A 22,428-nucleotide genomic window follows, 5' to 3' on the forward strand; every position below is an offset into this window, starting at 1 on the left:
ATTATAAGAAAATGAGAATGTAATAACTATAGGGAATTTGCAGATGGACAGTAAAAGTGATCAATATATATTAGTTTTCCCTGCTAAGTATCAAACTCAGAAACAAACATAGTAATAAGACAATGATCCTCAACAAGTCAGCAACATCTTCTGCACTCATCTTTCAGCTTGAATTCAATCAAATAATCAGATGTTATGCAGAAACCATAGTATAACATCAAAATGGTCCAGCATATATACAGAAGAAAAAGTTTACAGAAGAGGGAAATAGTCAACTAGCTATAACAGGAGGTACAACAATAAGGAACAGTTAAAATACTGGTTTTCCTTTCTAGGACTCAAACTCAGATACAAAAGAAAGAAACTAGAGATTTTTCCTCAAGTCAGCAACACCATCTGCACTCACATCATCTTTCAGCTTGAAGTCAACTGGATGCTCAAGAAGTTGGAATTCGTGAAGCTCAGCATCAATAAGATCATCAATCTGTCTGTCATCTGAAATCAAAGAACAACCGATAAAACAAAAGGAACACACAGATCAGAATTGATATTTCAGTTGCAAATGCAGCACAAAAAATGGAGATGTGGGTATATAATATAGTCTGATACTTCAGTGGAAGTATATATACATGGTTAGGAACCGGGCATTCAAGTGATTCTGTTGTGCTTGAGAGTGTGTGTGTGTGTGTGTGTGTGTGTGTGTGTGAGAGAGAGAGAGAGAGAGAGAGAGAGAGAGAGAGAGAGAGACTTGATCCCGAGAGTGCCTTGGGCATTTGAAGAACCTCTGGCTCCAACTCCATCTTTATGTCTTCAAAGTCCTTGGCAGCTTCCTGATTTAGATTAAAGAAGTCAAAAATCAACCAAATGTCACAAAAATGTATTCCACAAGGGATACAACAATAAGCATCTAACTGAAGTTAAAATCTACTGAGGATGACAAGAATATACTCCGACAACAATAAACAACTAAATAAAAATCCAACAAAAAGAATGCACATGCAGAAAAACATGCATTCTGAGTTGAGTATACATGTTTGGAAAAATTCTACGGTGCCACATTATGAATGATAGCCCATTTGATAAGAATTCACTCATGGTACATTCTGCATACTTACTAGGATCTCGAACAAGAAATGTTGATATCATGTATGCAACCTGCTATAAGTGTAATATATAAAATACCAAAATCCTTATTCGCCTGCAGCCACACAATAAACTCAAAGATCTAATGGATAGAGTCATGAAGATTAAAACCATTATTTTTTATTATAAAATAAAGTAAGTGTTTGCCACAAGAAATATCCTTACCGTTCATGTAACAACCCAAACCTAAAAAAAAAAAAAATTTGGGCACGACGTGTGGCCGGCCTCGTGCCCATGCAAGCTGCTCAGCTTGCGTGGTTGGGGTGCCATGTGCCCGATGCCGCTGCCGGAGCCAATGGGCTACGACCAGTTGGCCGCGGCGAGCCCCGACGCCGCCGCAACCCCTCCTCCACTGCCTTCCCTCTCTCTCTTTAAATCTCTCTCTATCTCTATCTCTCTCTCGGTCACTCTCTCACTCTATTCTCTCTACTCTCTCGCACTCTTTCCTCTCCTCATTGTCGACGTCAGCCCGCCGCCACCTTCCCGAAGCCGCCGGTGAGATCCCTCATTCCCCCACTCTTTCCTTTTCTCTCTCTCTCTCTCGCCCGAGCTCAGGCTCGTCGGAGCCGAGCTGTCGGCGAGAGGCCGACTGCTGGCTGGCCAGTAGCGACCAGTGCCCTCCCCGCCGGCCCGGGTCCGCAACCTCCTCTCTTTCTTCTCTTCCTCTTCTCCTCTTTTTCTTCTTCTTCTTCTTCATCTTCTTCTTCTTCTTTCTTTCTTTCTTTTTCTCCTTCCTCAGCTCCTCCTTCTTTATGCACAGTGCTGGGCTCAGCCCAGTACTGATGGCAGATTTAATTAATTAACTATTTATTTATTTATGTTATTTAGGTATTTTTCTTCTTAATTAATGCAAATAGATTATTTAGACATTAACTATTTTAATAATATTATATATTCTTCAATATAATTTTATTAATGATAATTTTTATTAGGTATAAATATAGGTAATACTTATATTTATTTATTTATTTATTTATATATCTATTAGATTAATAGATATATTTGTAAATTATAATTATTAGATTTATATTCTAATACCCTCATCATATATATTTTAAGTATTTCTATTAATTTTATGATTATTCTGCAACAAATAAAATACTAAGCTTATTTAGTTATTTATTTATTATTTTATCGAGTAAAGATTGCATTGTCCCTAATTAATCAAGATAGTGTATGAATTATAAAATTAATTATAATTAGATCTTGTCTATACTTATTTAGCTTTTTATTTTATTTTATAATTATATATTTAGAAATACTCTCATATAAAAGGAAACAGATCTCTTCTCCTTATGTTATAACTAACATTCTATAATAATAATATAATTATAGTATTTGAATCGTATCTATATTATAGACCTAGTTATGTAATCAAAAATAAATAAAAGTGATTCTAAACCTAATAAACCTTTATATTCTAATTAAATTAATTCTAATTAGATAAACGGCTAATATCATACTACTTAAATATTTTCAGATCCCGAACCCCCTTATGTGAGACCCTGTGGACCCTGACGATGAGTTGATGTTTGACTGACGGATGTGAGAGATACGTGGTTTGTGTCTTCTGATCAGACTGTGAGTAGTCTTATTCTCTAGATGCCTTTCTCAAATTAAGATATATTATATCTTATGTACAAGCATGTTTTAGCCTCCAGCATGATTATATGACTTTATATAGAAATGATTTCAGTCAAGCATATTTTATCATGCATTTGATTATGCTGATCTGAGTTATGAATACATTGGTGATACATATAAAGATGATTATACTGTTATGGTTTTATGTCGGAATGATCTCTATCATGAGTATGCATGTGATAGACTAGCAAAAGTATACATGTGTTAGATACAAAATTAGAGTCGACATTGCATCATTTTTCTCTTGACTTCTTTACCACCTAAATTCCTGAGTTGCATGATCTGTTGCAGTACTGAATATATGCATATAATTTATCATGTATAGGAAATTATAAAAATACATGTGTATGTGATGTGATGTAATATGATGTGATGGCTGGAACGGTATCTGGTCCGGACTAGTACTGGACATACTTTTAGCGTATGGCAGAATACAGTGATGACTGATAGTTGTACTCTTAGCGTATGACAGGGTACAACTATCATTGATATATCCTTAGCGTATGGCAGAGTATGATTACTTTCTTCTGAGATACCCTTAGCGTATGGCAAGGTATATGGCAGAGTATGATTTACTCTTAGCGTATAACAGGGTATGCTCTGAGCTTGTGACATGATGTGTATTGAGTTTGGGGCCGGATACCGTAGTCCAGTATGGTGGATGATATTCAAAGTTGAGACGGATGATTGTAATAGTGAGAGATATGTGGATTATATATGGCTCTGACATATACGATTATCTAGTGGTTGGCATGCATCATGTATCATCATTGATGTGACTAGTATCATTACATCATAATTGTTATACATGATATGTTGTTATATTTGGTGATGTTATTTGGTAATTTCATCATGTGATATATTTTTGGTTGAGGATATAATATGCTCATTCATATATATGTCATTGAGGATACATATATACATCCTTATACATGGCATCATGTTGCTTTCGATTCATATTATTCCAGTACATGATTTACTCTCTGTTTGGTATCACTAATTCGGGGTAAGGTCTAATCACTGAGCCTTTTGCTCATGACTCTCCTTATTTTTTTTCTAACCCCCACAAATAATATGATACGTGATACCAACTCGAAATATTCCGAGGAGATATTTTAGAAAGATGAGGTGAGCTATAGATGCGATATGGTATAGAAGATAGTTTAATCAGATATTGAGTTGTACCATTACTTTATATTTGTACTTCATTGTATAGACGATAATTGGTATAATACAGGTCAAATTATAGTGTACTCTTGTATCAGTTGTTTAGTTGTACCTTGATTGTTTGTTGTGGCCTGTGTGGGTCCTGCCAGATTAATCAGTAGTCTAGTGTATATATTATTGTGGACTTGAATATTCACATGTTATCAGGTTTATTTGGTTGATAGTATATTTTATTTGGTGTTGGATTATGTGAGTATGGATATGTTACCAGGTAGTATTTGATGATGTCATGATTGTATGTGCACAGGAAAGTATCTGTGCGTGACTGGCCCCGCTCAACATGTCGCGTGCCGTGTGGGCGCGTGGGCGTGCACATGCCCGTGCCGGGTGGGGGTGTTACAGTTCAATACTTCAACCTACTCCAATGACCACATAACACATGTACCTAGATATGCACCATACACACGAGAACAAATGGCACTACAGTACAACAACAGCCAACTAGTAGACAGATGATGGCATCATGATACAATGTAATGGAATAAAAGAAACCAAGTTTCAAATGCATCTATCTATCCAAGAGTATAAGTTATCTTTTTAAGGAGAATATATGTAACAACTACCCAACTTACTTATTTAACAAGTCCTGCCTACTAATATCAGAGAGAATTGTTAAAAATTGAATATCTAAATAATCTTTACAATCAAAGCGTCCACAAAATCACTTAATTGTTTGATACATGACGTTGCTACTTGCTATATATGCTTCAAACGGTAGCATGGTCAAGTAACAAGATTTAACAACAAGATATGGATCATGTTTAGTGCAAAATCACATACAAAAGAAAAAGCAAGTTGAACTTGCTTTTTTTTTCTGTCTTTATATACCTAAATTTTCTTTAGTTTCTTGAGTTAAATGCCAAACACAGTTGTTTTACATAGTGTAAATCAGATGGTAGAAAGTAGTTCCGCAGATGAGATGCATCAACCAGAGGGAGCTACTCCCCTTCCGGACGTACTAAATTGACAATGCTGAAATTTCCAAGTATTGAATGGTTTCCTGAAAGATCTTTTGGAGTATTCTAAAATTTCTCAATTGCAAAGAGGCCCAATGAAACATCAACCTAACACCTCTATAAGACTTGATTCAATCAACAAATGCAATAATTTTTGCAAACAGGGAAAATAGCATCTCTAGTCATCAAGTGGAAATATCAGGGTAATAAAAAGGCCCTCATTCATGACAATATGTCGCAACTCATGAAAAAGTTTTGAATTTTTGTTTGCATGTAAATAACATTTGGATTTCAGTATACATAATATGTAATCTCTACAGATTTCATTACATACCTCTACTCGATACCCAAGATCATAGATCGTACTTGACCATTCATGCAGGGCGGACATTACCTTATTGACTTTCTTCTTGATCCCTAAGTAGACAAGAGAAAAATGCATCCAAAATATTCACTCACTCTAGTAAAATAGTAAATGGAACAAAGAAATAAAACAAAAGGAAATAGGTGGAAGAATGGGCATTGAGCCTAAATAATAGCCTACTTTTTTCCATTTGATCCTTCTGGAGATTCTGTATGTCATTTCCTGTAAAGTGGGCTTGTTCAATTCCTTCCTTGGCCCATTCCTGGCATCTTTTAATCTCCTCATCAGTCAGGAAACTATGCTTTGGGACATTCTTGATGGCCTCACGGCCATATACCAGAGACTTCCCTTTCAGAGCAGAATCTTTTGTTGCACCAGAAACTGGAGGTTTCCCAGTGTTTGAAAGATCCCTCAGAGCTTTTCGCTCCTGACGCCCAGTTTTTGTTGGCTTTGGCAGATCAGCCTTCATCCCATCGACTCCCTTTCCTGAAAAAAGAATGTATTTTCTCTTATATCATCCAGTTTTTCACAACTAAATCGCAAATCAAAATACAATCACAATTACTGTCCCATACCTCTGTGCATGTGCAGATTTTCATTTTGAACAACAGCAACAGGAGTTCGAAAAGCCATGCTTCAGAATTATCCTTCTTTTGAAAACAGCGCAGCTGGTAACTTTTTCAACCAAAAATTAGATAGAAAATATAGAACAAAGAGGCAAGATAACTATCAAAGAACCAAAAGAAGCTACCAGGTAGAAAATTTGTCATAATATCTTCTTAAGTCTTAACAAGCATAACCAAAAACTAGTAACTTATTAACTTCCAAAGACTGAATAGAGATATTATGACAAAGACTACCCAAGAAACTGAGTAGATCCCATATGGAACACCTTATGTTGACTCAACCACCTCTCTCTTTTCTTCGCGAACCCTCCCAAATTTCCTAAATTGATAATAATATGACAGAAATGGTAAACTTTACATTTGAGGCGTCCTCATCTTCCTCTAAAACCCCACACACAAAAGACCCCAAATATTGTATCGAAAAAAAGAAGAAGAAATAATCGGACCTGAAACACATCCAGGAAAGAGAAACTCCAATACAGAACAAGGGATCGATCTTTGAGATCAAGAAACGTGGAAACGGATGAGGTTTGAGGAAGTTGAGGGCTTACCAGGGAGCGAATCGCGTCCGTTTGAAACCAACACTAGGGGATGGGATCGACCAGAGAAATCACCTTACAAAACCCTAACCCTAATCACCAGAGGAAATCTCTTTTTTGGGATCGGAGTGAATGCTAACGGTAAAATTTCGGAAGAGGGAAACGCCATTTTGAAATATGCGGTGTAAACGGGTCGGATGGACATTGCTACCCGTATCCACTTACCGTTGAGGAATAAGAATTACATAAAAATTGAGGGAAATTTTGAAATAACACCCTACATTTGAGTGATTTTGCGATTAACAAACTACCCTTAGTCCTATAATTTGGTTTATTTAACTCTGTTAATAAAGTTACAAAAATACCCTTGATGCACATTCTAACCTAACCCACATTAACCAAATTAACTAAATTATTACTGACAGACATATTTTTGAATAAATTCGAATATTTTAGAAGTTAAATAAAAGAAAAAAGAAAACAAAATTAGTATTTATATTTTTTTTATCATTCATGAGCCCGAAGGCTAGATTTGGGCTAGACAAAAGGCCAACCCTCTTAGATAAAAATGTATTTAGGCTCCACCAAGCTTTTAGCTACCTAGTCTAGACTTTAAGCCATAGCCGAGCCATCAACTAATTAAGCCAAGCCACTAAACCACCGGTCACTAAATAATTTCTCCACAATATTATTTGGTGCAAGATACTTACCAACTCTACTAGAGTTAGTTAGTAAATTAGTATTTATGTTATAAAACAAGAAGCTGATGTAATTAAGCATAAAAAGATTAGCCAAAAGAACAAAGTATTTTGTACCAGAATATGTGATTCTGCCACCGTTATGGTTGTATAATGTAACCCCCAAAGAGAAACCTGCAAAATTTTTAGTTTTTGAGAGAGTTACGATCTTTGTTTGATGCTCATATGGATTCTCCCACAAAATAAATATATCTTTTACCGTGAGGTACTTAGTTTTCATGATTTTGGGCTCTAATTTGCTAACCATTTATCAAATTGGTTTTATATTTTTACACATTTTTCATATGGTTTCTACCTTTTGTATTCTTTGTAAGAGATTTAAATGCTTACAAATTTTCGTCATGTTAATAACTAATTACTTTGAAAATTTATGTCATGTTAACTTTGTTATGAATCAGATCTGGAACGATCCGTTCATAAAGAAATTTAGGTGGAGGTAGCCTCGTGAGTTAGAGTTCTAATGGCTCTGGTTTCACCTAAATCGGATTCGGGATGAAAAGATAAAAATAAAATAGTGGAGTTAGGTCAGAGAGGGTAGAACGGTAATTTTTGACGTTGTGGCGATTGTCGGAGGGTGGTGGACGGCCGAGGGTGGTGGTGGATGGTCGTGCAGTAGGGTGGCTGCTGGAGGTAGGAGGTGGCTAGGGTATGGATGCTTGAAGGGGATCTACGGTTATGATCTACTCTTATGAAGATAAAGACAATCTAACGGCTAATGTAAAAAGATAATGATGAAAATAATAACTAGCTAGACTCATATTTCTCTCAATGATCAATGATAATTATCAACACATGTCCACCCCTATTTATAGGAGTGAAACCCCTAGCGGATCAAATCCACATGCGAATTATTCGATTTATTTAAATTTTAAAATAATAAGATAAAGCTAACTAACTTGACTCGACTTAACCCATGTGGTCGGATCGTAACAATCCACCACGCTTCTGACACCTTGTCCTTAAGGTGACTAGTCGTTTACGTCCTTATACTCATACAACTTGTCATGCCAATTAGTGGATTCGGGTTCGTTTCCTCGAGTCCGCCTAGGAACATGACGTGGGCTGACTAACGCTTGCATTTATGATCGGGGGTAAATCAGTCATCATAGCAAAAACACAAGCCTTTTCTTCGGCACTCTTCTAAGTCGTTGGGTACAAAGCAGCGCGTGATCATCTGTTGGTTAGGCTGAGTTAGGACAGATGCCGTCTCTAGTGGGCTATGGGCTTAGGCCGCCTTTCTTCTCTCCTCCTTGCGGATCTGGTTCAGCTGATCCAACTTGGACTCCATCAGAATAGCTAAAGAGAAGGCCTCGTCAGAAGTAGTGGGCCTCAAAGCCTTGACCTCAGCTTGAATGTCAGGCCTAAGCCCACTAATGAAGGTACTCTTTAGGGCCAAGTTAGACCAATTAGTGACTCGGTTGCATATCCGCTCGAGCTCCTCCCGGTAAGCTCGAATTGTTGTTGAATGAGTAAGTTTAGTCAACATGGCCTAAAAGTCCTCGTACTAGGTCGGATCGAACCGAGCCAAATCTCATCCGCAAAGTCTTGCCAAGACTTGAATGGTTGAGTCCGCTCATTCGACTAGTACCACCTAATCGCCAAGCCCTCCAAATGGAATGAGGCTAGTTGGACCTTCTGGTGGTCGAGTGTGCCATGGTACATGAAAAACTACTCCGCTAGGTAGGTCTAGTCTAGCGGGTCTCCTCCAGAAAATTTTGGGAAATCAAGCTTGACGGTCTAAGCTTGGATCCCAAAATGTGGTCTGCCATCACGGGCGAAGTGACCTTGAGGTCGAGGCTGGTCTCGTGGGTCATTGGCCCACGGGTTCGGCTCATGTCGCACTCGAACTGCACGCGGGCCCACCGATTCATTCCACCATTCTTCCTCGGGCTCGTACTCGTGCTTAGGGTCTTATTGATAGGTTCCAAACTGGTTCGGACAAGGTGGTCGAGCCGGTTCACGAAAATTTAGCCTACCTCAAAAATCGTGTGTTTTATCTCCTTCATTCCAATAACCTAACCCTAACCCTAAGGATGAATTTGAAATTCGGCCTAGGGGCGCCGCCACAGGGTGCATGGGGGGCGGCGGCTGGGTTCGGTCGGGGGTCACCGGCAGTCGACCCCTGGTTGGTCCTCGCGATAGTGGAAAGGCGGCGAGTGGCGATGGAGGGCCAAACTCAAGCTCAGGCTCGAGCTGGTGCAGCAACGATACTGGTGCTTCGCCGGCTGGTCCACCGCCCCCTGACAGCTACAGAAGGAACTAGTGGCCCCACTGTAGGGGAGTAGTGGCGACGGGAAACTACGGCGAAGCCACCCATTTGTAGGGGTAGCTTCCCGTGGCTGTGGTTGTCGGGTTCGGCCACCCAACAGTCGTCGGCAGCTGCAGCAGCCACCAATGGCCGACAGTCGGCCCGAGGAAGCCAGAAGTGGCCGCCGGTGGGCGTGGGAGCGTCGGACCCATGGCCACCGGCCGCGGATTTGCTACAGCACAAACCACCATGGCTGGCGGTCTTCCAGCCAGTGTCAGAGTGAAAGGAGGCCTGCGCTCTAGTGTGGGGGCCTTGTGGAAGAGACCGGTCGTGGTAGTATGGGACGTGAGCGTCTGGATGGCCGCCGGTGGGAAGCTAGGGGTTTGCGGTCATTGTTGTAGGCGGTTCCGGCGTGGCAGCGGCATCTAGGATGGTCTGCAGAGCAGGAGGGGTCCCCACTGCTGCTAGAGGAGGGGTTGAGGCCGAGATTTGGGCTGACTCATCCCCTCCCTCACGGGTTGGTAATGGTGGTTGCGATTGTCTAGTCCGGCCATGGCCGGCGGTGCTGGCGGCGCAAGGTGGCCGTGCTGAGTCAGGAGTGTTGTCGCCAAGGCTTGAATAGCCTTGTCCATCCTCTCGGCGCTCTCTGCAATGGATCTAGTGATCTCATTAGAAAAATCTTTAAAAATTGCCTTCTCCCATGCCGACGGCTCGTGGTCAACTATTAGTGGTGGTGGCGGGGGTACTAGATCAACTCCCACATAAACGGAGATGAGATCCTGGTCCTCCATGGTTGATCCCTCCTCACAGGTCTTGGATTGCGTGTTTAACATCTTCCGAGGAACGTCGGCTCTAATACCAAATATTACGAACCAGATCTAGAACGATCCGTTCATAAAAAAAATTATGGAAATTTAAATGGAGGTAGCCTCGTGAGTCAGAGTTCTAATGGCTCTAGTTTCACATAAATTAGATATCAGGATGAAAGGATAAAAATAAAATAGTGGAGTTAGGTCAGAGAGGGCAGAACGGTAATTTCTGACGTTGTGGCAGTCGTCGGAGGGTAGTGGATGGCCAAGGGTGGTGGTGGACGACCGTGTAGTATGGTGGCTGCTGGAGGTAGGAGGTGGCTAGGGTTTGGATACCTTAAAGGGATCTATAGTTATGATCTACTCCTATAAAGATAAAGACAATATAACGGCTAATGTAAAAAGATAAGGACGAAAATAATAACTGGCTAAACTCAGATTTATCTCAATGATCAATGATAATTATTAACACATGTCCACCCTTATTTATAGGAATGAAATTCTTAGCAGATTGAATCCACATGCGGATTATTCGATTTATTTGAAATTCAAAATAATAAGATAAAACTAACTAACTTGACTCAACTCGACTTAACCCATGTGATCGGATCATAACAAACTCACTGATTACTTTAAAAATTTAAGGCCCGTGTAATTTATGCCCAAAATTACGTTATTGTTCTATACTTAAAAAAGTTTCAAATTAATCTCTGTACTTGCGATTAAAAAGTTTCAAATTAATCTCCATTTTCAATTTTTATGGACAAAAATGTCCTTTCCTTCTTATATAAGTATTTCTTTCTTTTCAAAGAGGACCCGCATATTTTATTTTTCTTACTTTCTAAATTATGCTAACTATATAGTAAGTTCTATTAAACCTGATTTTTTATGAAATTTAATAGTTATATCACATCTATGAATAAAACAAATATGGGTTAAAAAATCTAATAAAAAAACTCATCTATTTTACTTAATAAACACTACGGGGGTATTTTAGTAATTTAGGCGTGCTCCATTAACTTTGACATATTAACTGAGGGTTTCACTTTTAGTCGTAAGTATAATGACTAGTTTGAGACTTTTTAAAATATATGATAGTAAAGTAATTTTAAACATAAATATAAGGGGGTAAATAATATTTAACCCAAAATTTAAACTCTTTTAGAGAGCAATCGTTTTTACATTTATACGTCCGAACATGAACGGAGTCTCATTTCTTAAAAAAAAGAAAGGAAAATTTGAAGCAAAAAGCGAAAATTCCACGAAGGGCAAATTGGGGAATTCAGCCTCTTCCACAGTCTCTTGTTGGGTCTGACGAGCCCACCACCTTCCGCCGAATACGACCTCACCGTCCACTACGAGGGATAACAAAAGATCTGACGGTCACAAACGACGTTAGGGCTTCCTAAATCTTTCGCAAGATCAAACGGTCACAAACGCATCACTCTTTCCTCTTCTCCATACGAAATTACGAATGTTGACCTCCGTCGCGTTCCATCTTGTATGGACCTAATATTACAAGTTGAGGGTATTTAGGTCATTACCGGATGGTTATGGAAAGTAACAATAACGACCAAGTCGGACGCGGGAAGTCCTTCTCGGACTTCGTTTCGGTGTCGGAGGAAAAGGGTATAAAGTTAGCAGCTTTAAACAACTACGGAAGAATGGCATACTCCAGTGGTCTCTTTTGTCGATTCAGGTACGCTTTCTTCTGTGCTTAAATTCTTGGAATTTATTCTTTGGGTCCTTGAGAAGAGTTTTTATTGAGGTTTTTCTTTGCTGGAAATTTACAAGAAGAATCATAGAACCTAAGTTTCTCTGTGTGGAATTAATAGGGGTGGATTCTTTTTGAACTGTTCTTTTTTTTTTTTTTTTTTGGCCTTCTTCGATGTGTTTGAACTATATTTCGTTCCTTAGTCTTTGGGATCAGGTTTCTAGATGGGTTCTCTTTTTGATAATTTTAGTATAAATAGGTATTCTCATTTGATCACTCTGCTGGTCAAAATGAAAGTAAATTTACTAACCTTTTTTATGGCATTGCAGAGTTCAAAATCACTCGAAAATTGCTGGGTTGCGTCCTCCCTTGCAAATAAGAGGAATTTATTGCTAAAAATTTATGTAATTTATCTTCTGTTCTGAGGGATCCCATAAGGGTTCTGAAACTTTCAGAACATAATTATGATGTTCTAAATCTTTCGTCTCATCTTTAATTTAATTCTCCGGATTCAAAAGAAAATGTTAAATTACTCCCACATGTAATTTCAAAGTTCGGGTTTAGGGGAAGTCGAATGTAAGTTTAGGTTGAAGCCTCTGTTTTTTTGGGGGGTACAAATTTGGGAATGGAGTGATGTTCACAGTGGTCAAATTGAGCTGATAGTATCATCTTTTGTATTGCATCTAGAAATTAGTATTTTTCTTGTTAGATATATACAAAAAGATTCATTCGAGCAACTACTACTTTGATAAGTGCTTCCTGATCCCTTTCCAAAATAGAGTTTGTAAAAAGTCACTATTAGTTTATACTGAAAATTATTTTTTTCTTATTTCTCTTTTGTACCCTTCCACAAAGTAAGTATTGTTAGGTCAGCTTCCATTTGGTAAGAATCGCGACTTCTTATAGGTTTCTCATTTCCTTATGTTGCACCTGTACCATTTTTGGATCCTTGAATTCCAAAGAGATAATTGCAGGAATGTACTTCTACTTAGTAAGGATTTAGAATGTCCTGGGGTTTAATATTTAATGATCTCAACTTACTCTCTCTTATCATACTTGAATCCTCGAAGTCCAAGGAAATAACTTTAGAAAATTGAATCTGACTTATTCCAGGATTATTCAATACTTTCTTTGTACGAGTGTAAAACAAATTGGATTTGAGTATTTGACGAAGAGTTTGGCTTTATCATATTCAATTATGGTATGGTTGTTGATGCAAGTTGATTAGTTCATAACCTGGATATTAAAGTCTGATAATATGTTAAGGCTGACCTTTTCATCCCTTTGCCTTTGTTTCACTAAGCTTTCCATACATCGGTCATCTTACTTGATTTTCTGTAATTATTTTGGTGCATGAGATCCAAATTAGTCATAGTAATTGGTGGCCCAAATTCAATTATTCTATTATCATATTTGGATCTGTAAGGTAATGACCTGTTCCTTGTTTTTGTTTGTTCTCGACATGGATTGAATTTTTATTTAGCTATCTGGAGGTGAAGTCGGACATATGGTCAGTGGCCCTCTGAAGTTAGTAAGTAAATCATCTTCCTTTTATCTTTCCATGTGACTATGTAAGTTATATGCCAACATCTTGACTGTTGAATTCCAAGAAAATGGGCTTCAGTAGCATAAGTGAATCATCAAGAGAAGCAGAAGATGTGTTACCTAGAAACCAATGTGCTATCGATTTCAAAGGTTCTCTGAAAGGCCATGTGGAACATGCAGATGAAATTTACAACTTAAAGGCTTCAAATATTTTTACAGAATCAGATATCGAAGGTGTCGATACTAAGCAGAAGATCAATTGCTCTAAAAGACCATCTGCTAGAAGTGACTGCATCTGGTTGATTTCAGATAACAACTCTCCTTCATTGCTTAGTTCTGATGATTCAGAGATTGATTGTGGTGTTTTGTCTTTGCATGATCAATTCTCTTCAACCTTATCCTTATCTGAAAGCTTTGGCTCTCTTCTGAAGGAGGACAAGGGTGATTCAAGTCTTTATGTGCCTAGAATGAGCTCCAACGATAAGGCATCTTGCCTTGCTAATGGACCATGTGAGATTGTCGAGGGCAAAGATTTGAACAATCAGAAAATTATACCATGGATACATGAAACAGTAGGAAATAAAATGAATGATTCTCCATTTGGATTGTTGGAGAGTGATGACTCTTCTCATGATAGGTCTGTCAGTGAGGACTCATCAGCTGTTAGTACTCCATCTACATCTGCTAATCTTCATGATGATAGACCTTTCAAAGATTTTGACAGAACAGACATATGGGTATCTTCATTGGATCTTAATGAGGATTCTGAGTTGATTGGATATAAAGAACAAGATTTTGACATGCTCTATACCGATTTCCCCAGCCCTTCTTTCTGTGCCACGAGAAATATCCAAATCAGTTCTTCCAACTCTAGTTTCGCAACACCTTTAAGTCAGACAGAGTCCAAGATTGTGTTGGAGGACAAGGATTCTGATGAGCCTATCTTCTGGCCATTGGATTATAGTTCATATAAGAATCCAGAATTTGATAAGTTTCTATGTTTGTCACCTCGCAAGGATATACAAAATGTTGGCCATCCAGGAGTTCGTCGATTGTATCCAATCAGGTCAAGACTTCATCCAAAGAACAGTTGCCAAGCAGACAAAGACACTAAAAAACCAAAGGTTACTGCTTCAGAGTGCAAATCCAGAGGTATTAACAATGGCTTCCAGATGATTGCTCCAATTCCTTCAAGGTTGAGCAGATCAATGAAATGTTCTTCCTTGCAGCAGCAACAGAAGCAGTCCAATGATCCCAAGAAAAGGAGACAGGTCCAGTTAAAAGTTAATGTGGACAAGCACATTGTTGATAAGGAATCATCAAACAAAATTTTGCAAGACCTTGAAGCATGTGATTCAAAGAACTTATTCGTGGACGGAACTTCGATCGAGGAATTACTTGGGCTGAATGAGTTTGATGGTCATGAAGGGATCAATGGGGATGCTAGGGATGATCTGTTTAAATTTTACGTGTCACCTCGATAGAATGTCAAGGTGATCCTTCAAGTAAGTGTTAGTAATCCATGAACAATGGTGGTGACCAAGATGCTCAAGTTCTACCATCAGCTGTGGTATAAAAGCTATCCCAAGGGAGATTATTCTTCAGTAGAGATGCTAATGATTCTTGTTTACACAAATGAATCTTGTTCTCCAGCCAACACCTCAAGAAGTTCTGTGATTGCTGATCGGAGGAATAAACTCGTCCAATCTGGGTCTTGATACCATCCTTAACTAGTTAAAATTTTCATTTCCAATAGCAATCAGCAGCTGATAATCACTTTCTTAGACCTTAGAGTAGCAAGAGCACACAAAGTAATCTGGTTCCATTCTAAAGTTTAGTACCATTACTACATTCCGGAGCCATTGGCTTGTGCGTTGTAATTAAGCATGGCTTACTGAGGATTTGCAAACAAGCAGGTAGCATATTTTACTTTCTTTTGGAACTGAACTACCAGTGCAAATTGGAGCAAAAGTTTTGGCATGTCTTCTAAAAGTATTTAAAAGGAATATTCATCTGAAATACAGTGAAGTTATGTCGTTTGATCTTTGATTCGGTAATCTCAGCAGTGTATATATCACATGAATGATATAAGATTTCCCAACATTATGTTCTTCCTGGATAGGCCTTTAAAGTGCAGTTTTCCATCATAGTATGGTAAACAATTTAATTTACTTAATCTTAGAATGTATTAATGTTACTTATCTATCTCTTTACATCCTTTTTCCTATAAAAATTAGATATAAATAGAAAATGCTGCGCTTGTTCATTAGCCCACTCTTAATTTACCTCCTCTAGCTTGTTTCCTTCATTTATTATCAATCCATTGCCTTTGGGTCAACTGTTTTCATGAATTCAAATGTAATATATGTTCATAATACCCTTGTAGGATTCTAAAATTACATCATTCATAGAGAAATTTTTGGTTCCCAAGTTTTAAGAAACGCTGTTTTCACAAAGCATGCCCACTAAACAACTACTCTAAAAGGCTTAAAGCTAGTAGAGCAATTTTCTATTTAATTGATAAGGTAGGTACGACTGAAGAACTCTTGACTTTCTGCTCTGATATCATGTTAATTTTATTTTAAAAAAACAGATAATTTGTATTACTTAAACAATTAAAAGCATTGTTAATGTTAGCAATCAAATATTGTATATCATGTATAGTTAATATCATATTAACTTATTAACTACTCTTAAAAATTAATTTAATAGAGGAAAAATACTCTTTAGCAAGAATTTCACATTTACAGGTACTGCACAAATTTTAGAGAAACAAAGTTCCAAATGTCGTGATCATGTTTGCATTACCATGACTCGAACCCAGCTAACTCGACTCAATTGCCTCCCCCTATACATAAGTATACTTGTGCCGATGAGAAGAATGGGATCATCTTGTTGTGCATAGCCTTAACACCAACTCTTGAAAGCATTCTTACTCCATGCATGTTCCGATCTCACCAAATAGTAGAAGAGAATAAACTAATTACAGTAAAGTTAGGCATAAGGATATACATGGAAAACTAGGACAATTATAAATCTATCATGCAAGATAAAGTACACGGATTTTAAAACATCGTGAATAGAATAACTTATCCAAAAATACACTTACTTGTGTACAACAAAACTCATACAAGATAGACCATGGAAAACTCTTTCTTATAGCATTTTTAATATTGTATGTATATTGATTTGGTACAAGTATTTATAGGCCATCACATCAGCACTCCGCGATCATCTCACACCGCACATCTCACACACTCTGTCCCTTTGTATGACTCTCTACTCGTTATCACATCTCATAGGGGTGTAAATGAGCCGCCGAGCCTAAGCAAGCCAACTCTGGCTTAGGCTCGGCTCAAAGTTAATTTTGAGCCTTAGAATTAGGCTTATGCTCGGCTTAGCTCAACTCAAGCAGAGTCGAGCCGAGCTCGAGTCTGAAATGAACCTATCATCAAGTCTCATTCAAGTTGAGCCAGATCGAGCCGGACCAAGATAGATTGAGCCCAAGTTGAGCCAAAGAAAAAGAAGAAGAAGGAGGAGGAGGAGGAGGTGGGGTACCGTAGTTGATTGTAGTTGTCGAAGGAGGAGGAGGTGACACCGCAGCGGCTTACCGCTGCCAAAGAAGAAGAAGAAGAAGAAGAAGGAGGAGGTGGCACCGCTATTGCAGAAGAAGAAGGAGGAGGAGGAGGAGGCGGGGCACTACGGTGGCTTCCCACTGCTGAAGGAGGAGGAGGCGGCATTGTGGTGGCTTGCCGCTGTCGAAGAAGGAGGAGGCGGCATTGCGGTGGCTTGTCGCTGTCGAAGGAGGAGGAGGCGGCACCGCGACTACAGAAGAAGAAGGAGGAGGAGGCAGCGGCACTGTGGCGGCTTGCCGCTGTCGAAGGAGGAGGAGGCAACACAACAACGATGGCTTAGTGAAAGAGGACGAGGCAACACTGGCGCACCATGGCAGAGGAGGAGGTGGGGATTTGAGGATTGGGGTTTATCTCATTCCTTTTATACCGACCCTATTGAGTCGAGCCTGAGCGAGCCGGCTCCAACTAAAGCTCAACTCGATATTTTTCGAGTCGGTTTTAGCGGCTCGACTTAGCTTTGATCAAGTCAAGCTGGACTTGAGCTTTAGCCGAGCCAAGTCGGACTTGAGCTTCAGCCGAGCCGAGCCCGAGCCAAGCCCGAGCCGCTCGTCAAGCTTGACAGCCCTACTCATATATGTCGCTTACTCGTCAACCATGGGTTTAATGTGTCTACCGTTGGTCTTTGTTTGCCCTACATAAGCCCTGCTCATTATCTAAAATGTTAGTTCTTCTATGTCTTTATATAGTTACCCAAAATCTCTATCATTTTTCTAGTAAAATAAAAATATACTCTTAGACCCACCACGAGATAATCTCCTAATTTAATTAAAAGAGCTCTCAACGTCTCCTACTTCATCAAGTAGACTAAAGAGATAGATAAACTAGATTTTCTATTCAGATTGGGACTTTGCATAATCCAACACATCTAACATTGATTAAATAAACCTAAATCTTGTGCATAGTGCTCGCATAGAATTCTACTATAACAGCCCCCTATGTCCAAGGTGGAACTAAGAACTTATAACCTCTATTTTGGATCACAAAATATTAACCATTTGGCAAAACCAGTTTTATTTGATAATATCTCATACATCATCCCCTTTTAGATTCTTTCAAGTTAAAAAGGCTATAATTTTTTGTTTTTTTAGTCAATATAAAAATCTCATTTGAATTTGTCAATGTAGACAATAAGACTTTCCACCGACCACTAGTTTGAAATTTTCTACACCTAAGACCATGGGAGAAAATATAACTTTCGCTAATTTATTATGAGATTAAGAGATAGAAATAGGAGTAGGAAGAAAAAAAAATAGCATTATAGAATTTATTATATGAAGGAAAAGATGAAGAAGATGAGTATAAATTTATTTTTCTCTCTTACGGTGTCACGTTAATATTTAATGAGGTACTAAATGACAAAAGAGAAAACTTAAAAAGAAAAAAAAGATTCGAGTGCAATAGAAACCTAAAATAAAACCAATCCATAAAATCGAAAATCAAGTGAATTTTTCATGTAAAAAAAATCTCATATATAAATTGTATGCATTCAATTATAATAAAATGTACATCTAGTGGAGAAAGTTTACTAATTAAAAGGAAGACTGCAAGAAAAAAAATCATGTGAAATTCTAATTTGATTGGATCACAAAAGTAAGTGCATATATCTTTTATAGTCATTACATATTTTATTATAATAGATTGTGTATATATACTAAAATTTATTATTATAAACTAAATACTAAATATAATTAAATTATAAAATCTCTAAATTCTAACACATGACCAATAACCAAGTCAATGGGAGGCCAAAACAAATTTTTTTTATCTAAATAAAATACTCCTCAAATTTATTATTAAATGAGGTATAATTCACTGTAGGTCCTAATAAAAATGCGAAACTGATCAACGTTTTTTCTTAGGCAAAAATGCTGATCAATTTAACATTTTATTTAGTTCGAGAAGTTAATGTAAAAAATTATCTGACGATAAAAATACCGAACTAATTATTATTTTTAAAAACTCTAACTAGTTTAGCATTTTTATTAAAGCTACGGTGAATTAAATCTCATTTGTAATAAATTTAAGCGGTAATTTATTTTAATAAAAAGAATATAAAATGGTTCTAATTTGGTCAAAGACTCCGTAAAGCCGCCCACCAAAACTGAAGTCAACTCCCACGTTGCCGCACGTTGCTTCATTTCTTTTGACCTTTTTATCCACCTCCACACGGTCACTTCCGCCAACCAACAGATACTTTTTTTCGTTTTACTCCCTTAAATATGTAAAATATCTTAATTGTGCATAGGCCCCTCTCAATTTGATATTTACTTTATAGCTCCAATTTAAACACCTCTTTCTTATTCGCGTGTCTCCCTAGAATCCTAGTTATTTACGTATGTATAAAGTTCCATTTAATAGCATAAATTAGGAGCTTTTCTATTTTTTATTCTTAAATAAATTAAATTTCAACTCATAGCTTTCAAAAGTTTCGCTTGTTTATTGGCAAGGCAAGGCAAGGGCCCAAACTTCTTCTATGAAAAAATAGAAGAATTTTTTTTGCTTAACACCTCATATTAGAGTTCTTTTTTTAATCCAACATCTCTTTTTCTCTCTTCAATTTTTATTTAACACCCTACTATTATTTTAAATAACTACCATAATACCGGTCTATGTTTTATGATACTTTTACTTATTAAATTACTAAATAATTTTTAGAGAAATTCTAACTTGGATCCATACTGGCCAAATCATTTTTAAATCATATCACATCATAGCCTGTCCCACCAAATTAAAAATATTTGTTTATATTTAATTTATTCTATCCACCAAAGGATAATATAGGTATTTTAAAAATTACTTTTAATATTGCAAATATATTATTCTTTAGTTAACATCCTTCTATTTGAAAATGGTCATGATAACTTAAGATAGGGTGTTATTAATAATTAGTTATATAATTATAGGGTTGACGAAGGAGTTGGATTATAAATCTATGTAAATAAAATAAAAATATAGGGTGTTATTTAAAATTCACAAGGATTTGAATCTAGGGCACTTATTTCATTTGAAGGTACTTAATAATTTATTATATGAGTACATTAGGATTAAGTGCGGGATGATCATATAAGGGTGGGTCTAGGTGTTTTTTTTTTTTTTTTTTTTTTTTTTTTTTTGTGAAAAATAGTCCGTAGACTAGAGATTTTTATTTAATCCAAAATTATTGCCTACATCAAGAGGCAGTTCAACCTAGGTTTTACATGGTGATATAGGTCAGCCAATATGGCTAACTGATGAGCAAGCTTGTTGCTGCTCCTGCTAGTGTAACACATCTTCACATGAGAAAGGGTGGAGACTCACTTTGATACATTCCTGAGTTACCTTGAGGATAGTCCAATACGTGTCCAGTGAGTCGCTATTAACTGCCAACTGGGAGTCACTGAAAACCCAGCAAGGATTCCTAGTGTCTAGCTTTGAGATCTCCTTAAGACCCAGAATAAGATGCTCTTTAGTCTCCTAAGTAGATTTATAGACTGGACAGCATGTGTCCACCATTGACATATGCCTGTTAAGAGCAACAAACGATTGCACCTGTTATGCACCTCCATAGGAAGGTTTTCACCCGAGGTATGGAGTTGTTCTTGCGCCACACCAGCTGCCAAATGTTGTTGGTGATGTTGTAAGTAGAAGAGCTAGCCTTATCTCCGCTGCAACGCTCCCTATAGGAGGAGCTGCCCGAGAAAGCTCCAGATAGGAAGTGCCTCTAGATAAGCTTGTCCTCGGTAGTAGCTTGACCCCACAAGGATCCTAAGAATGGTGGTCACGATCTCGACTGGAAACACTATCTGATAAGTTCCTCATTCCAAATGTCTTCAACCATCAGATGCTTAACATGCGTGATCCCATCAAGGAGTTGGATCGTCCATCAAAATGCAGTATCCAAGGGTCATCCATAATGGATGTTGACCCCTTATCGTCGATAATCCATCGAGCACCATGTCTGATCCAATCTTTAATGTCCATCATAGATTTCTAGACCCACGAACCATTCTGCTTTGCCTTAGCTTGCCAGAATGGAGTGGAAAATTCTTGGCCTTTATCACTCTAGCCTAGAGAGTGGATGGGTTTGATATCATCCTCCACCCTAGTTTGGCCACTAAAGCTTGGTTGACATGGATCAATTTTTTTCACACCCAAACCTCCATTCTTTAGGGGTTTAGAGTCATTAGATATTAGATTTGGGTTGGGTATAATGACTCTATCATAATGGGTAAATATAAAAAATAGTATATTTTATTGTGCTGAATTTAATGAGCTTATATGAAGATATTTTAGTTGTCTTTCATGAGAACATAGTTATATATTGATATATAGTTTACTAAATATCCAATGTGGGACTAAAAAAAATTATAAGAATATGCATGCATTATGAGTTGAGCTATAGATGAGAGTAGTGGATTGGGCTTTCGGGCCGGGCCAGGCGGGCAAAGGCTTAGCCCATGCCGCCTATTACCATCCCGGGCTCGGTTCGGGCCGGGTCTAAATCGGGTTTGGGCTGGGCTTAGCCTAGTTAATACTAGGTGGGTTCGGGCCGAGTTTGAGCTAGTTGGGCCTAATGATCATGTCTACTCTGGTGGGAGGAAAGTGTCCGTCAGCTATGCCATTTATCTCAACCGCCAAGGAGGTGGAGGAGATACAAGCATGCATTAAGCCGATAAAGCCATCTGAGAAGCCAACAAACTTCAAGGAATCACCAATGTTCCACTCTAAATGATCGAATGCCTTGGATAAGTCCACTTTGATCATGAAGAACCTCGATCGGGATTGAGTGTTCTTGAGAAAACACACAACCTCTTGTGCTATAACCTAATTGTCAACGATCTGCCTTCAGGGGATGAAGTCATTTTGAGCCTTTGAGATTAGAGAGTTCAACAAAGGCTTGACTCTCAAGGCAAGAAGCTTGGCTATGACCTTGTATATAGTATTACAGAGATTGATTGGCCGGTAGTCATTAATAGTTGCCAGAGCTATATGACGATATTGGGTTTATTCAGCTCCTTGTCCATTATCCTAGTGGAGAAAAATTCTCTTACCAAGTCACATATAGTAGATTTCATCGCAGACCAATGTAATTGAAAGAATCTAGCGTTTATGCCGTTCGGACCTGTAGCTCAGTCTGAAATGAAGCTCTTGAGAACAAATTCAATTTCCTCATCGGAGGGGGGAGAGCAAAGACCCTACACTACACCTTGGTTTATTTTGGGCCATTGGATGCAGTTAAGA

At 38.0% G+C, this 22,428-nt stretch overlaps 2 protein-coding genes across 3 annotated transcripts; one reads left to right on the forward strand and one right to left on the reverse strand.

The window, feature by feature from the left end:
• Positions 1–212: 212 nt before the first annotated feature.
• Positions 213–6,642, reverse strand: LOC140795193 (uncharacterized). 2 transcript variants are annotated; one of them, XM_073147626.1, is made up of 6 exons: positions 6,512–6,642; positions 5,910–6,002; positions 5,515–5,820; positions 5,305–5,387; positions 749–830; positions 213–495 (listed from the first exon to the last, which is right to left on the reverse strand). In XM_073147626.1, exons 2-6 carry the CDS (start codon positions 5,965–5,967, stop codon positions 365–367), a joined length of 660 nt encoding a protein of 219 aa, XP_073003727.1. In that variant the 5' UTR covers positions 5,968–6,002; positions 6,512–6,642; the 3' UTR covers positions 213–364. The 2 variants fall into 2 exon arrangements, with proteins under 2 accessions (XP_073003727.1, XP_073003726.1); XM_073147625.1 differs by having other exon boundaries at positions 5,910–6,009.
• A 5,285-nt stretch (positions 6,643–11,927) lies between these two features.
• On the forward strand, positions 11,928–15,676 carry LOC140795739 (uncharacterized). Its single transcript, XM_073148491.1, has 4 exons — positions 11,928–12,013; positions 12,358–12,432; positions 13,512–13,559; positions 13,639–15,676. The coding sequence occupies exons 3-4, from the start codon at positions 13,536–13,538 to the stop codon at positions 15,055–15,057; spliced, it is 1,443 nt and encodes a 480-aa protein (XP_073004592.1). The 5' UTR covers positions 11,928–12,013; positions 12,358–12,432; positions 13,512–13,535; the 3' UTR covers positions 15,058–15,676.
• Positions 15,677–22,428: the final 6,752 nt, after the last annotated feature.

Source organism: Typha latifolia, chromosome 9 (assembly GCF_019914945.1).
Source record: "Typha latifolia isolate L0001 chromosome 9, TyphaL0001v2, whole genome shotgun sequence".
In the NCBI taxonomy this organism is placed as follows: Eukaryota; Viridiplantae; Streptophyta; class Magnoliopsida; order Poales; family Typhaceae; genus Typha; species Typha latifolia.

What these genes read in the sequence shown, in the direction of transcription:
- LOC140795193 (XM_073147626.1), bottom strand. Translation starts at nt 5,967, where the DNA reads ATGGCTTTTCGAACTCCTGTTGCTGTTGTTCAAAATGAAAATCTGCAC. An exon ending in GAAGGATCAAATGGAAAAAA is followed by an intron (nt 5,388 to 5,514) that starts GTAGGCTATTAT and finishes TTGTCTACTTAG; the next exon opens with GGATCAAGAAGAAAGTCAAT. An exon ending in ATCTTGGGTATCGAGTAGAG is followed by an intron (nt 831 to 5,304) that starts GTATGTAATGAA and finishes AATCTAAATCAG; the next exon opens with GAAGCTGCCAAGGACTTTGA.
- LOC140795739 (XM_073148491.1), top strand. Translation starts at nt 13,536, where the DNA reads ATGGTCAGTGGCCCTCTGAAGTTA. An exon ending in TCAGTGGCCCTCTGAAGTTA is followed by an intron (nt 13,560 to 13,638) that starts GTAAGTAAATCA and finishes TTGAATTCCAAG; the next exon opens with AAAATGGGCTTCAGTAGCAT.